We start from the raw sequence: 16,894 nt of genomic DNA on the forward strand, positions 1-16,894 counted from the left end.
TGTGGTTGCCATGACAACGGGGACAAGCCATTCTTTCCTGGTTACAGATAGGTTTGAGAAGGACACTCACAGACTGGAGGGGTGGAGTGACTAGACAGACATGCAAAGCGCGTAGGTAGGTGCCTGCAGCCAACCTGAGTGTGAGAGCTGAGTCTGCGAGTGTACCTTGGGAGCGTCTGTGCTCTTCCCCGGGACAGGGAAGGTTCTCACCACTACTGTTTGAAGAGAAGCCCCAAGGACTGGCTGCTCACTGAGCCCTGTCCCTTTGTCCTCAGGTGACACTTCTTTGCTGCTAGCTTTATCTTTTCAGCCCCTGAGCGCATAGTTCGCCATGTAAACGGACACCTCCCTCTCTGTTTGGCAATGATTGTCACATGTGCTCTTCTTGACAGGATGACCCTGTTTGTGTGACAGCACCTCACCCTGGATAGTTGCGATCCTGCCCGGCCCGGCCCCGTGTTGTCTGAGAGAGAAGCTGGGAGGCATTTAAGGAGGAGGTAAACATGGATGGGCAGACTCAGGGTGCGGGTGGGGGAAACCTGCAGTTCCCTTGGTGTGCCCCTGGAGAATGGTTGAAGCCCAGTGGTGACTTCTTGGCCTGGAGACCTGACACAGGGAGTAAAAAATGCCTCCCAAAGACAGCTAGCTGCCTCTAAACTGGCCACTAGTTGCACTTAGACAGACCAGAGGGAGATAAAAATCAGTGTGGCATCAACACCCAAGGAAGGGGCAGAGTTTGTTCCTTCTGCAGGTATTAGTTAGAGTCTGTGTCTCAGTCTTTACTGTGCTCACCTCACGGTTGGGTGAAGAAGCCTCAGCTGGGTTTTACACGGTGTGTGGCTGGGGCTGCTCTCTGGCCCGCCAGCACATCTGGATCACCCTGTGTATCTCTGCCCCCAGCCTGTGAGCAATATGCGTTGTAGTACACTTCTTGCACCCACCCTCTCGTCAAACTGTCCCCTTGCCTGCCTGTCTTACCACAGGGAGGGAAGCCATTGTTCCCCAACTGGAGAAAATGTGAAAAGAGGGTTTGTGTGCAAGTTCTTGATAGAAGGCCTTTGGTCCCCGGGCCAAGGTGTGTGTTGAGACGGGGATCTCCGGATTCCACCTCCCAAACGTCTCTGCGTGTCCCTGGGGAGGATGGTGTGCCCTTTTCACCAGAAAGGTAGAGGCAGGCGGCAATACTGCTAACGTCTAACCAGGATGCAGGAAACATAAGGACGATTATGTACCCAGGAGCGATAGGCATACACAGAGGGAATACTCACCGGGGAGAGCGTGGACTGATAGGAGCACAGACACATTTCTTTAGGACTGGGTTCCAGAGGCTGGACGCACACCCTGGTTTGTGGGCTTGAACACATGGCTGGTATTCCCAGGCACGTTTTCTAACTGAAGAAGTATATGGGGCTGAGAATGCCCGGCTTGGGAGAAGCAGAAGCACGCCCAAGGCCTTCGCAGGGTAGTAGAAAGCGTGGACTCTATAGGTGTGACTCGGGCGACCGTGGTTTCTAAGGGCACCCTGTGAGCCATGGTGCCTGGATGGTGGAGAGGCACGGTTGGACGGGGTTCGTTTTGCCTAGCTGGAAAGAATGTGCGAGGAAGGGCCAGCAGAAGGCAGCCTAAAAGTAACTGAGGTGTTCGTGGATGCCTCCGTATCCTCAGGACTCCAGGGGGGCTGGATCAGAGGAAACCAACCCTGGGAGATGACACAGCCTCCCAGGAAGAAGGGTCACTGTCCGTGACCCCTAAGTTGAGCTCCGTACCTCCACAGTACACGTTTACCATTGCGCCATGCAGAAGGTGTGCCCTGAGACATTCCTAGACTGCTTTATGTAGAAAGCCACTTTAGGCTTCGTGAACTCTGGTTTGAAGTCGGTAACACTTGGGAGGGAATGCAACAGAAGGGACACTGCCCATTTGTGGAGTGAATTGGGAACGAGAGTGTACCACCAGGTGTTCATGGATACAGAGGTTGGACTGTTCATGGATACAGGGAAGGACTGAGGGGATCACAAGGATATAATTTGTCCTCCCCGCCCCCATATTTCTGTATGGTTGGAAATTCCTACAGATAAGGTCTGGAGTCCCATGATAAGCTCCGTTGGCCCATGCTCACAGAAGGAACAAGGAGTAACAGGATTGCACAAGAAGAGCAGCGTCCTTAGGAAGCTGTTTCAGGAGTCCAGAGTCCACAGTGCTCAGCCTTACTGTGTCTGCTGGTACCCAGGTAATAACCTGGATCACTTGCATCCTGGCCTAAACAGTGAGCAGTGGTGGCATGTGAGCTCACCCTGGTCCTTCCTCTGTGTTGTAGTCCATATCTATCAGCAAGCACAGTGGGCCTCTTTTGAGGAGCAGACAGATGTTGAATTTGTTCCACACAGGCATGTATGACATGCATACTGCTGATAGGAAACACAGTACTGGCTCAAGGCAGAAGTAGTCAGTAACACAGTGGCCAACACCCCCACCACACCACACACACACACACCCCCACACACACACAGCCCACACAACACATGCACTCCAGGATACAAACACACATGTGGAAACGGGCCAGGGAAAAAAACCGTGATGAGATTCCACTGAGATGACCGGGGAGATGGAATTCTGTTGAGAGGCAGAGTATGGGGGAGCACGTCCAGAAAGAGCCATGCTGCAGATGAGAGTGGACACCGTTGTACTTAGGGGTGGGCAAGGTACCATCCAGGCCATCAAGTAGCTGTTTTAACTTCCATTGTGTTTAAGACTTTGTGGATTAAGGTCAGGCCGCAGAGTTTGTGTGCAAGAGAGTTCTGTGGTCTGGGATCTCTTGTTCCAACAGTGCCCGTCACAGGAAGATAGGGATGTGCAGGGTCTCCTGCAGACTTGAGGTTGCAGCATGGGGGTGCACAAATCCAACAGAGGTACCTGCTTACCCTGTTGCTCTCCACCTGACACTGCTGAGTCTGCCGATTAGCAAGCATTTCTCCACAATGAAGCGCTTTCTCTTTGGGGCTCGCCCCAAGTGTGCCCTGTGAACACTCGATGCCACAGTGAGGCCCAGGCTGGAGTTGGGAACGAGAGATCTGAACCAAAAGTCTGGTGGCACAGGGTTTGGTGGGGGGCACTGAGACAGAAGGGGACCAGCAGCTATGACAGAAGCCATCCTTATTTGCAAATCACCACGAGCATTTCCCCAGCCCCATTGCTCTTCAGCCTGGTAACACACTGGCCTGGAAGGTGAGTGCAATAGGTGTTCACAGGCTTCCTGGGGTTGACAGTGCAGGACTACCTCCCTAGGAAAGGAAATAATGAGGCTGGCTCCCTCACCCCCAGGGAATCCCAGGACACTGACTGGGTGGGCAGGAAAGCAGCAAGCCTTGTAAAGACACCCACCTTTCTGAGAGGATGTTCACAACCCCAGCCTCAGATGGAGGATCAAAATCGTTGTGACTGTCTCCCACATATGCTCTGGAACCTTCCATGCCTTCTCCCACACCCTCCCTTCTGTAGAACAGACTTTGTGAGCTCCCTTGATTTCTCTAGCCTTGCCTCACTGAGGTGCTGCTTCCTTGTCCGCTAATAGGTGATGATCTCCTTCCTAATGCAGCTCTGCTTCCCTTTGCCACCTTACAGGACACGCCCACACCATCCTGAGCAACTGAGGAGTCAGTTCAAACTTCTCATCCAGATTCTGGAGGGAGGACAGCACCACAGGGCAGGAGAGCAGAGCCAGAGAGGACCGGCAGGCAGTCAAGGTGCCCAGAACAACCAAAGGAGTCACCCTGTCCTGATCAGCACAGCCCCAGGGTCCAGTCGCCATGGACTCTGCAGAGTATGTGCTCTGTGGCTGGAAGGGTCAGCTGTGGCCCGCAAGGGTGTTGTCCAGACCCAGGACCCCAGCCCATAGTAAGAGGAGAGGGACGCCTTTCCTGGAGGTCCAAATCCTGCCTGTGGGTGAGAAGATGAGAGTGAGGAGCACCGAGGTGAGGCCTCTAACCAAGTCTGAAATCATAAGCATTGCCTCCTTGTCAAGAAAGGAGCCACGGGGCTCACCAGGGCAGAGCAGGGCATACAGAAGAGCCCTCAAGGTGGCACTAGATGTTCTGGGCGAGGGAACCTGCTTGTTTCAAGGAGGAAGACCAGGCGGCCGAAGAACCAGCACAGTGGCTCCAAAGATTCCAAAAGAGCAGGCCAGCTCCAGCTCCAGCCTAGGCCAGCGCCTGTGCCTGCGCCTCCAAGGGCGCAACCAGAAAGGCCAAGGCCCCTCCCAGAGGAGTCCTGGGAAGCGTGGCCGCCCTGGCCCTGTGTTGATGGACTCACAGAGTGTACCTGCAGTGCAAGGGGGGGAAGCCCAGGCCCACACTGCTGTAGGGCCCCCTCGCCTTGTAATGCAAGGGAGAGTGTTAAGAGGCACCAGAGTGTGGCCAAGTAACTCTGAGGCACCTTTGGGAAATGCTGGTGGTGATCCAAGGAAGAGAAAGCCAGTAACATCCAAGCCCAGGTCTTTGAGTGCCCCGGCCTCCAGGGAGGGTACCCGGGCTAAAAACCACCAGCACCACCAACACCACCAACACCAGCAGCAGCAGCAGCAGCAGCAGCAGCAGCAGCAGCAGCAGCAGCAGCAGCAGCAGCAGCAGCAGCAGCAGGCTGCCTCTGGGCCACCGAGGCGCATCTCTGTCTCACCCAAAGCTCTCAAACAACGAGTTCGGTGTCCTGGCCTAGAGATCCGGGCAATAGGAGCCCAAAGGAAGACCGCCCTCCCAGAGAACAAGGACCATCCTGCCCCGGGAACCCCAAAGCCTGACTCAAAGGGGGCATCGGCAGCCTGCATGCCTCCAATCCCAACGCTGCGGAGGTCACTCCGCATAGCTAGCCGAAAAAGGAAGGTCCGTGTGCTGTGCACACAGTGCGGGCTCCCAAAACTGGGACCCCAAGTGCACTCAAAGGTGACTAACACCAGGTTCAAGAGGAGAAGGGCCGGAGTTCCTAAAGATGCTCAAGCCACCAACGTGGCTTCTGCCCAGGGGCCCAGTACCATCGAGCGGGGAACGCTGGTCTGGTTCAAATTTCAGGACCTTCCCTTCTGGCCAGCGGTGGTCAAGAGTGTCAGCACCATTGACAAGATGGCAAGGGTGCTGTTGATCGAGGGCAACATGCAGTTTGAGCGCAGGGGTATCCGCGTCCCTCTCCGCAAGTTGAAGCATCTGGACTGTGGGGAGAAAATATCACTCTTGAGGAGAGCCAGAAGGCTGTACGCCCATGGCATCAACTGGTGCTTCTCAGTGATCGACCACTACAGAGAGGAGCTCGCCTGTGGCTCCTTCCTGGGCTCCTTTATTGACTACTTCACCACCCAAGCCAGTTACCCACTGAGGAGAGCCATCCAGGAGGGTGACCTGCACATCGATTTCCCCAAGGTGAGCTATGCCGACCTGGAAGATTGGGAGGAGGAGACCACCCCAGGTGGGAAGGGGCCCCACAAGAAATTCCTGCCTGACCGCATGAAGGCCGCTTGGGACAGAGCTAACCAGAAGCTCGTGGACTTCATCGTGAAGAGAAAGGGGGCCGACCAGCACCTGATGGACATTGTGAAGGGCAGAAAACCGTCCAAGTGGCTGGACGCTCTCTGGAAATCAAAGAGGGAAGTCCTCTGTATTGAGACCTACCTGGAGGACGAGGACCAGCTGCATCTCGTGGCCAGACATTTGCAAGAAGTAGCCAAGGAAGCAGACAAGGCCCTGCTCTCGCTGGCAAGAGGAGACATAGTGAGGTTTACGATGGAGGTTCTTCTTCCAGAAGCAATCATCTGCTCGATCGCCAACCTGGATGAGCTCAGCTACAAGGAGGCAGAGGAGAAGTACCTGCGTGGCCCACCCGTGCATTACCGTGAGAAAGAGCTATTTGACAAGAACATCTTAAAGGCGGCCAGGAAGAGATCTGCAGCCAGGATTCAGGCTGCCAGGCACCCTCCTGTGCACACTCCTTAGAAGGGAGCTTCCTCCTTTCAGCCTTCACCCCTGAGGCTCCCAAGACAGGAGACAGGAAGCACCTCCAAACAGGAACATCTGGGAGACCCTGTGGTGTGCTATGGCCACTGTCAAAGCTCCTCACAAAGTGTTTCTTTCCCCCTCAAAATAAATATCCATGTTCATGCTTGGCAGTGTTTATGTCTAAGTCGGCTCTGCCAATCCTGTAAGCTTCAGGCCAGGCCTAGCCTTTTGGCTCTCGTTCGACTGTGCCCAAAGCTCACAAGTCCCTTGGGGGCGCCTCTCTGGAAAGTCACCAGCCCTGTGTGGAGTATTGGCTAGCTAGAGCACGGGCTGGAGCCTCTCTGCACGGACCCCACGCACCTAGACAGCACACCAGGTTCCTGATGACCCCGGGTCTCTGACAATCCTCCTCCATACTACCTGTCCTCCTCTCTCTAGGGTGCTGCTATGGATGGGGCTCGGTTCCACTCTTTTCTCCATTACTTTGTCCTTCACTCACTCACACTGAGGGAGAGGAACAGATGTGTGTTTTGAGGCTATGCTTTGAAGGCACAGAAGAACTTGGAAATGTTGTGACCCTGGAACAGCAATGCAAGGAACAAAAGGAAACAAAAATGTAAGAAAACAGTCTATTGAGTTTTAAAAAAAAATCAATCTCTCTCTCTCTCTCTCTCTCCCTCCCTCCTTCCCTCCTTCCCTCCCTCCCTCTCCCTCCCTCTTCCCCTCTCTCTCTCCCTCTCTCTCCCTCTCTCTCCCTCCCTCCCTCTGTCCCTCCCTCCTCCTCCCTCCCCCCTCCTTCCCTCTCTCTCTCTCTCTCTCTCTCTCTCTCTCTCTCTCTCTCCCTGTGTGTGTCCTTTCTCTCTCTCTCTCCCTCTGTTTCTGTTTCGCTCTTGTGTGTATGTCTGTTTTTCTCTCTCTCCCTGTCTCTCTGCATCTCTCTGTGTTCTCTCACCCTCTCTGTGTTTATGTTTGTGTGCATGCACAAGTGTGTGAGAGTCATAGGTCAAGTTCCAGTGTCTTCTTTAGGTATTCTATTTTTTGAGACAGGATCTCTGACTGAACCTCTTTCTCACTGATTGTTCTAGAATGGGTTGCCATTCAGCTCTTTTGATCCTCCTGTCTCTGTTACCCCAGTGCTGACATTAAACATGCCTGTCCGTACACCGTTTTCCCCTTTTGTATGAGTAACTGGGTAATGAACTCGGGTTTTTATCCCATGCAGGAAGCACTTTACATTCTCAGCCATCCTCCACACGCCAGAGACTTCATCCTCTTTAGGAGAAAGTTTTGCGGACCTTGTGGGCTGACTGTCTGCAGCCGTACAGCAGACATTGGTGTCTCTGCTTTTCTCACATTTCTGAGATCAGAGACTTCCACTGTTTGTAGAAAAGGGAGGTGGACTCTCGTTCCTTGGAGTTACTGACACCTGGGGTGTACTGATGAGAAGTAGCCATGACATACCTCCCAGAAGGTTCTGTTTCCTCTTCTTTTGTTCTGTATCCTTGAATTTCCTTGGGGACATGGGACTCCATTCCCCTCCCCAGTAAATTCATTTTCAGTGTTGCTCTGTTTATTTTTTAACCACGATGACCTCTGTATTGGTGGAACTGGTATTGAAGTCACTCACTATCTGTGTACTGGTCTTTAACTGTGGCTTTTCATTTTTCCACAAAATTGTGTGTACCTGCATTTGCTACAAACACGGCTGGGCTATTTAACTGGTTTGTCACAGTGACAGCCAGACTCCAGACCTAGGTGTGGAGAAGAATGTTAGTAAAGGAGACCATTATGGCCCTGAACACTCACGGCCTGCATTCCCCAGGACTGTAGACTGTGCCTCATGACCTTATGACCCTAACCCCAATCCGTGTGTGTGTGTGTGTGTGTGTGTGTGTGTGTGTGTGTGTGTGTATCTGTGTCTGTCTGTCTGTCTGTCTGTCTGCGAAGGTTACTGTCTACCCTGGAGAAAATATATTCCTTTTTGTTCCTACGGACCCTCCTTATTTCTAAAGATTTTCTCCCATCTTGCCAGGGGGGAAACTGGGATTCTTCTAAGCCACATCTGGCTTTCTGGGAATTCTGAGGATTCGAATTCATGTCCTCATAGTCTCCGGGCAAGCATTTTGCCCGCTAAGATATATACATATACATATACATATACCTATATCTATATCTATATCTATATCTATATCTATATCTATATCTATATCATCTATATCATCTATATCTATATCTATATCTATATCTATATCTATATCTATATCTATATCTATATCTATATCTATATATGTATCTATGTATCTATCTATCTATCCCAAGCCCATTTCCCAATCCTTGGATCCTAAAGAGCTCTGTGCAGGAGCATTACTGAACCAAGACAAGAGTTTGGTGGGAAGGCGACTCCCAGATGGGAAGGTAGGGAAACCTAAGGAGAATATGCAAAACTAATCAACTTGCATGCTGGGGTTGACCTGGACGGAATTATTTCCTTTGTTATCCTTGTAAAAGGAAAGACCAATAGTAGGGGTACTGGTCCTGGGTATTCAGAGGACTTTGGGTTTTAAAAAAGTGAAAAGTGTCTGATTTTGCTTATTCCTGTTGGTGATCTCGGTGGTAGTGTGAGACCATGGGCTTTAGGTGACGGTGTAGGGTGCGTGCTGGCTAATAGGAACATAATGTGGGCCACACATGAGCATTTGAAATCTAGTAGATTTTCTGTCAAGTCAAAACTAACTGGTGAAACGAATTTAAGCTGTGAGTTACTGGGGTTGGGGATTTAGCTCAGTGGTAGAGCGCTTGCCTAGGAAGCGCAAGGCCCTGGGTTCGGTCCCCAGCTCCGAAAAAAAGAACCAAAAAAAAAAAAAAAACCTGTGAGTTATTTTACCCATCAAACCCAAGTGTATTGCTTTAACATGCGATCAATACAAAAGGTTATTAATAATTCTTTTTTGTTTGAGTTTTGGCACTAACTTTTTGAAGTTGATAAGTATGTGGTCTGAATAGCACATTTCAACACGGACTTGCCAGGTGTCCATTGCCTTAAAGTCACACTTGGCTTAGTGGCAGCTTCATTGTGCTGCACAGCTTCATGCTATTCTGTGGAACATTTCTACTGTGGATCTGGTTGTAGGAGTAGCTCAGTTGTGACCTCGAGCCTGGTAGAAATTCTGCCTGGCCAGGGTTTCTGCCTCCTTTCCTCTCAATTACCCCCTGGAGTCTGGCTTACATTTACTCACTGCACTGTTGAGTCTTTCTTCTCATTTTAAACTCTGGTGCCTTTGAGGAGTATAAGACAGGTGACAGTGACACGTCCCCTGCTGGGACTAGACAATTAGTGCAGGTCTTTTTCATTGTACATGCTTTTAGGGCTAGAGTCACTCAGTTTCTTCCTCTCTAGCCTGACACAGAAATTCCTTCAGAGACTCTGGATTACCCAGAGGAAGAGGACAAGGATGATGGAATCCTGACAGTCTGTCCAGGGGCCATCTGGAATTATTTCATTGTTCAACAATTAGGGAGGTAAAACATTGTCTTCCTCTGACCTGGACTGTCTGCTACCATTCGATCACATTTCTTATTTCTGAGACATGCTGTGCCAAGGACTTTTCTGTTAGACCAAGGGTGAGGCCCCACTCTGGGCATTAGGGATTTTAGAGCCATTGTGAGGGAAGAGGAAAAGCTGTGAGCATGAGAATGTGAAACAAGAGAAAGTATGAGGTGCTGTCCTTCTACCCACAAGAGTTTTAAGCAGAAAGTGGCCTGGGGAACAAAAGGAGGAGACATGTAGGCTGCGTGTGTAGATTTAGAGTCACTGGGCACGAGGGTTCCATGTTAGAGGCAATTAGGAATAAAGGGTAGGGGACAGACAGGAAGTAGTGTCCGATGCCCTGGAACTGGAGTTGCAGATGATTGTGAGCTGGGCTGCCAGGTAGTTGCTGGAGGTCTCCTGAAATAGGAGCCAGTGCTACTTAAGTGCAGTGCCTTCTCTCCAGGTCCAAAAGGTCTTTATTGTAATGAAGTATATATGTAAACAAAGTTGTACTTTGTTTTTGGGGGAGTGTATAAAAATTTGTTATACATAAAAGAATATCACCAGTAATGAATGCAGACAAGTGAGGACACAATGGGACTGGCTGGAAGATGTCAAGCTCTTTTGGAAAGTGAACAGGTTTAAGTAGCTGGGAGTGACTGCTGTGTGAGTCCACAATGCCACTCCTATTGGAGCGAGGGCCTCAAGGATGGTTTCACAAGGTGGCCCAGGCTGATGTAGAGTCAGGACAATACCACTGTAAGCGATACATTTAATTGGAAGATTTCCACAAACTATACATGACCTTAAAGCCACCACAATTCAGATATAAAACATTAGGCTACAGACTGTGGGAAAGAAGGCACAGCATGAGTCAGTAGCTCCTTCCAGTTTTGGTGTTCCATGGATAAGGACTGGAAAAGGTTAGACCAAGCACCTCCTCTCAATGGACAAAGAAATACTCAAATTGATATTGAATTGTATTGAAAACAAAATGGACTAAAAGGCAGTTGCTACTCTATTTTGGGGTTGAGATGGGAAAAGAATGAGTCCTTGAAGCAAGTGGAGGCAGTGGGGAGGCTCTGGCCAGGGAGGCTCCACCATGGTCCTGTTTCTCCATCTTGACTTTCAGTGGCAGCAGGAAGGTCTGATTCTTCTTCTCATTCTTCCCATTTGTATTTATTTGCCTGGAAATTTTGTCAACTCTCCACTCAACCCTCCTGACTTTCCTCAACGTTTTTCTGCCATTCTCTTTCTTGCTTGGCTTTTTCCTGGCCTTGAAATCGCCTCTTCTCTCTGGCACTTCCTCTCATGCATTTCTTTGGCTCCTCCCCCTTTCCTTTCAATCTGCAGCTCAGCAAACAGCTTCATGGTGTGTTTGTAGACTGCCTGTTTGAACAGCTCGGGATCATCTTCCTCTACACTTGTAGGCTTTCTTTCCTCCTTTAGTTGTCCCTCCTCCCCCTGTTCTTTAACAGTGTGTTCCACATAATCTTTTCCTGCCTGAATTACATCCAGGGCCCTCTTCTTTTATTCCTGATCCTGTAGCAACTGTAAGCTGTGTCCACAGCTTCAAAAGTCTTCTGTGCTGTGTTGGAATCATCTTGGTTTTTGTCAGGATGAACCAAGATAAACAACTGGCGAAACCTCTTTTTTATTTTTTCATCTGTCACTTCTGGATCTATCTGATGAACCTCAAATGGGTTCAGATTAAAGTAATAGGAACCAGGACGAGTCAATTTTTCAATCTGATTTTTGGATGTTAGAACTGAATCTCTATTCTGTATTTGTTTCATCTCACTGTAGCAGATCATAAATGCCTCTTCAGTGCTGCCTCTTCCGCCAGAAGCACCACTCTCTCCCGAAGCTGCCATTTTCCCCAAGTCGTACTCTCTCAGCGAGTTAAGTGTACAGTTCATCAGCACCTGGGGCATTCACTATATGGTGCAAAGAATATCATTTCTCAACTATAGAATGGTTTCCTTTCCCCAGACTGAAGCTCTCTCTCCTCTAGACACTTACTCCCCAATAATCATTTATTCATTCTCTGTTTTCATGATCCAAGGTACTTCTGGGTTGAATCTTCAATTATCCGTCCTTTCATATCTTGCCCCTTACATTGATCATAGTGGCCTCCAAATTGGTGCCTACGCTTTTAGGTGTCAACCTCACTAGGGACTTATTGTAGACATTAAGAAGCAAAGTTTAAGACAAGAGCTGCTCCTTTAGAGGTGGTAACTAGAGCAAGCCTTTAGGTTATGAAGGGAACAGGATATTCACTGACTTGGCTGTCTGTTGTTTAGTTTAAAAGGCTACCAGCATGTAAGTTTTCACATTCCTTAAGTGAACCTCAGGAATGTCTCCAAAATTCTACCACTTGACACACTGGAAAGGTTTTATAGATCTGACTTGCTGAGGCATGTCAATGCATAGAATTGAGGAGAGGGGAAGCCTTACTATTTCCCGATCAGTTAGCTCAAATATAGCTAACAGATCCTGGGAGATCTTGTTTCCCATGGTATGAACATGGAATGCGGACTCCCCAGAGAAGTAACAGAAGACGATCAAAGGCAAATCTTATGCAAAGTGCTAAAAAGGGAAAGGAATAAAAGCAGAAAAACACCTTCCTAGACTCCCTCATTTTAAACTAGGCTAAAGTCACTAAGAAAATAATCCAAGTTCTGTGTGCTTATCAAACACACATAATCTCAGGTACTCTGGAGGCTCAATCAGGAGGATCCCACATTCATTGCCATCAAGCCAAAAGGCATATAACACAGACTAGTGGACAAGATCAACAAGGGTTTGAAGCATAAGGGATCCCACATGATAGTCATGAAGTCCCTTAGGGCTTCTGACACGGACCTGAAGCAGCCACACTACACTGACCTGAAAGACCATTCTTTCTTCCCCAGGCTAGTGAAGTATATGAATAGGGTTTGTGGAGGCCAGAGAGGAGTTCAGTGTGGTAAAACCTAGCCAAGTAATGTTGAGAAAGACCAATTCTGCTGATTCTAAAACAGGCACCATTCAAGGAAATTTCTACATTTAAGTTGTCAGCAATTCAGTGAAAAGTGCTAAGAAAAAAAAATCACTGTATGGTTTAAGCCTGAAGAACCATTTGACTACAAGTATTATGCCCCTGACTGGGACTATGAGTAGATGTGGAGAAACAAGGTCCTTTACAGCATTATTGATGGATACACTCCACTAAGCAGATGGGTCATCTTTTAGTTACTTTGTGTTGAGCCAAAATGAAAAACAACCACCATGAAAACAGACCCTAAATAATACTTTATGATTAGTGAGCTGGGGAAAGATTGAGGAAGAAAGTGTATGTATATAGCACAAGGAATGGTAGAAACATGGGAAGGAGCAGTGAGACAGACTTGGCTGAAAGTAGACAGAAAAGGGAAAAGATATACAACAAACCGAATGATATATGTTATTCTTAGCTTTCAAGAGACTGGGCTACTGAGATCCTACAACCTGGCTAGTCTATGTTCTTTGGGAGAAGAAAAAAGGAAAGAATAAACACACACACACACACACACACACACACACACACACACACACACAGAGAGAGAGAGAGAGAGAGACAGAGAGAGACAGAGAGAGACAGAGAGAGACAGAGACAGAGAGAGAGAGAGAGACAGAGACAAACTGAGACAGGCAGAGACAGAAACAGAGAGACAGAGAGAATTTCTAGAGAAAGTAGAAGTAAAATTGTCTAGGGAAACTAAATGGATAGGTAAGAAAGGGGAGAATTTGCTCAACATACAATATATGTGAGTAAGAAATGGCTAGAGATGTAGCCCAGTGGTAGAGTAGTTGCTTAGCATGTGCAAGACTCTAGGTTCAATCATAAGTACCAAGGGAGAATAAACAAAGACATGAAGGAACAACACAAATCAGAATAATAAAATCACAGAAATGGGGCAATTAATTGAGAAAGCAATTATGGGTGAAACTTAAGGTCCTTAATTTCTTTCAGTAAATAAGATTAAGCTTTAAAGACCTTTAAGTGACTATGGTGGTTTGAATAGGTTTGACCCCCATAGACTCGTGTGTTTGAATGCTTGTCCCATGCCAAGTGATGCTCTTAGGAGGTGTGGCCTTGTTGGAGGAAGTGTGTCACTGTGGGAGTTTTGAAGTCTCATATATGCTCAAAGTATGTTCAGTGTGACAGTCTCCTCTTTGATGACTGCAGATCAAGATGTAGAACTCTCAGTTCCATGCCTGTCTGGATGCTGCCATGTTTCCATCTTTATGATAATGGACTGAACCTTTGAACCTGTAAGCCAGTCCCAATTAAATATTGTCCTTTATAAGAATTGTCTTTGTCATGGTGTATCTTCACAGCTATGAAACCATAATAAAGTGACAAAACACAGCTTATAATACCTCAAAAAAAAAACTGGAAGTCTGGAGAGATGGCTTGGTGGTTAAAAGTACATCATGTTGCTCTTGCAGAAAATTCTAGTTTGATTCCCAGCACCCACAGGACAGTTCACAAACATCTGTTAGTCTAGTTCTGAGGGACCCAAAATGCTCTTCTGGACTCCATAGGCACTGGGCATATAGGCAAACACACATATTTTTAAAGATGAAAACAGATGAATAAATCAGGTGCACATTTAAAATAAAATGGCAAAGAGAGGAAGAGGACTTGAGAGAGGGGACAAATATAAAACTATGCTGTAAATAATATATATCTCCAAAATAAAAAAATAAAGCAAATGAAAGGAACAAACATGAAAATGCTTAATTCAATGAACCCTTCCTGTCCTATTCAGAACCACAATCAGAAAGGGAACAAAATGTACCTAAGAGAGCCAATCCAAAACAAGCAAATCCAAATTGTGTTTTAGTGAAATTATTGAACTTTAAAGGAAAACAAGTCTAGCTATGTGGCCAAAGAGGTTAAGGGTATAATAGAAAGAAAATTAAATTTTCCCTAAGTGTCCAAAAGCAATGTTCTTGGACAATGAAATTTAAAGGGGAAAAAGGCAGTGGGGGATTCATAGCAAAGGATTTAAAATCCAGTCAAACTTCCCTTTAAAGTGTGAATGCATCCAAGCCTCATGGACATACAACGACTTCAGAATGGTGTTGCCATGACACCTTTCCTAGGAACCTGTACAAAAATAAGCTTCAAGTGGACAGAATGACTGAAAGGAAATTGGGAAAGTAAATGTTTCCTTGAATCACGAAGTCCTAGGCTAGTGAGGAAGTTTACAGTACATACCTCAGCGTAGCTCTATACAACACATCCTAGAATGAATAAAGAGTAAGAAAAGGGCAAATGTGCAAACACTATTTACATCATCCTTTCATCACTATGGTGGAAGGTTACCTTTGTTATTATTATTTATTGTTGTAAGTTTTAGGTAAGTTATACTCTAATGCCTATATGTTTGTTAAGTATATAAACTTACTCTGCAGCCCTGAATATAAATTGGAATCATCTCTGTGGGCTATGAGACAGCTTAATCTTTCCAATATGTATGTGGTCCCTAGAACTGATTATTATAGAAGTCTAAAAGAAGTAATGAATGCAGCAGCAAGGAACCTCTGAAGCACTCAGATAGTTCTAGAAATTATATACTCCACATTTTAAAAAACAAAAAAGGTTTTGAAGGACAACCCAGCAAGGGTTTCCTGGGGAAAATGGTTTCAGATCAGGAGGAAAACCACATGAGAAAAAGAAAATAGAAACAAACAAGAAAAAAATATAAAAAGAAACAGCAGATAAGTGAAAACCCAAAGATAACTATGCTAATTTTCTTTGTTTTGTCTATTTTATGCATATGAGTGTTTTGCCTGCATGTATCTATGTTTATTCACATGTGTGCCTGATCCCTGTGGAGGTCAGAGAAACAGAACTGGACCCCATAGAAATGGAGTAATGGTGAGCCACAATGTAGCAGCTGGGAACTAAACTAAAGTCCTCTGCAAAAGTAGTAAATGATCTTAACTATTGAACCATCTCTCCAGCTCCCAACAATGGTTAGTTCAGATGTCTTGGGAGACAACCTGAAGTACCTACTCATACATGAGCCATCTCAGCTAAAAACTACAATGCAATTAATGAAATATATTAATGTGTATATGTGGTATCTGTCTAAAAAATCATCCATTTCATCTAGATTTTCCAATTTTGTGGAGTACAGGTTTTTGAAATAAGACCTAATGATTCTTTGGATTTCCTCAGTGTCTCTTGCTATATGTCCCCTTTCATCTCTGATTTTGTTAATTTGGATACTGTCTCTCTGCTTTTAGTTGAGTTGACTAAGGGTGTGTCTATCTTGTTGATTTTCTCAAAGACCAACTCTTGGTTTCATTGATTCTTCGTATTGTTCCCTTTGTTCCTAATTGACTTCAGCCCTGATTTTTGTTATTTCCTGTCTTCTACTCCTCTTTGGTTTGCTTGCTTCTTTATGAAGGTACTTAGTGGTATGGATTTTCTTCTTAGCACTGCTTTCATTGTGTCCCATAAGTTTGGGTATGTTGTGCCTTCATTTTCATTGAATTCTAAAAGTCTTTAATTTCTTCCCTGACCCAGTGTTCATTGAGTAGAGAGTTGTTCAGTTTCCGTGAGTATGTAGGCTTTCTATTGTTTCTGCTGTTGTTGAAGTCCAGCTTTACTCCATGATAATTTGATAAGATACATGGAGTTATTTCAATTTTCTTGTATCTGTTGAGGCTTGCTTTGTAACCAATCATATGGTCAATTTTGGAGAAGTTTTCATGCATGAAGTACTAAGAATTAGGTATATTCTTTTGTGTTTGGATGAAATGTATGAAATGTTCTACAGATATCTGTTAGGTACATTTGATTTATAACCTCTGTTAGTTTTATTATTTCTCTGTTTAGCTTCTGTCTCAATGGCCTGTCCATTGCTGAGAATGTGGTGTAGAAGACGCCCACTATTAATGTGTGGGGTTTGATGTGTGAATTAAACCTTAGTAAAGTTTCTTTTATGAATGTGGGTGCCATTGCATTGGGGGTATAAATGTTCAGATTTTCTCCTTTTGGTCCACTCTTATCTGATGTTCTTTAAGCTTCTTCAACATTTATTGGCATCTCTTTCTTTAGGTTAGGGAAATTTTCTTCTATGAATCTATCTTCTTGAAGATAGTTTCTGGGCTTTTGAATTGGGTATCTTCTTCTATTCCTAGGTTTGGTCTTCTCATAGAATCCCAAATTTCCTGGATGCTTTGTGTTTTCTAGATAGATGCCACTAACCAAAGTTAACAAGATCATGTGAGCTATGTAAATAATTCTATAACCCCTAAATAGAAGCAATCCTTAAAAGTCTCCCAACCAAAAAAGTCCCAAGGCCAGATGGTTTTAGCATAGAATTCTACCAGACTTTTAAAGAAG

The 16,894-nt window shown here is 46.2% G+C and overlaps 1 protein-coding gene and 2 pseudogenes across 3 annotated transcripts; 2 read left to right on the forward strand and 1 right to left on the reverse strand.

Moving 5' to 3' along the window:
- The first annotated feature begins 42 nt into the window (after window positions 1–42).
- On the forward strand, window positions 43–6,148 carry Pwwp4 (PWWP domain containing 4). Of its 2 annotated transcripts, none has more exons than XM_087600811.1 (3): window positions 43–275; window positions 393–497; window positions 3,622–6,148. In XM_087600811.1, the coding sequence occupies exon 3, from the start codon at window positions 3,807–3,809 to the stop codon at window positions 5,973–5,975; it is 2,169 nt and encodes a 722-aa protein (XP_087456937.1). In that variant the 5' UTR covers window positions 43–275; window positions 393–497; window positions 3,622–3,806; the 3' UTR covers window positions 5,976–6,148. The 2 variants fall into 2 exon arrangements, with proteins under 2 accessions (XP_087456937.1, NP_001395829.1); NM_001408900.1 differs by having other exon boundaries at window positions 66–115.
- A 4,377-nt stretch (window positions 6,149–10,525) lies between these two features.
- On the reverse strand, window positions 10,526–12,610 carry LOC134484225 (dnaJ homolog subfamily C member 8-like; annotated as a pseudogene). Its single transcript, XR_015646877.1, has one exon. The product of XR_015646877.1 is annotated as a dnaJ homolog subfamily C member 8-like (transcript).
- On the forward strand, window positions 12,034–12,669 carry LOC147998406 (nucleoside diphosphate kinase B pseudogene; annotated as a pseudogene).
- The last annotated feature ends 4,225 nt before the right edge of the window (window positions 12,670–16,894 follow it).

This window comes from Rattus norvegicus, chromosome X (assembly GCF_021556685.1).
Source record: "Rattus norvegicus strain SHRSP/BbbUtx chromosome X, alternate assembly SHRSP_T2T, whole genome shotgun sequence".
Lineage (NCBI taxonomy): Eukaryota > Metazoa > Chordata > Mammalia > Rodentia > Muridae > Rattus > Rattus norvegicus.

Excerpts from the sequence above, each read along its gene's own strand:
- Pwwp4 (XM_087600811.1), top strand. The coding sequence starts at position 3,807 with ATGGACTCTGCAGAGTATGTGCTCTGTGGCTGGAAGGGTCAGCTGTGG.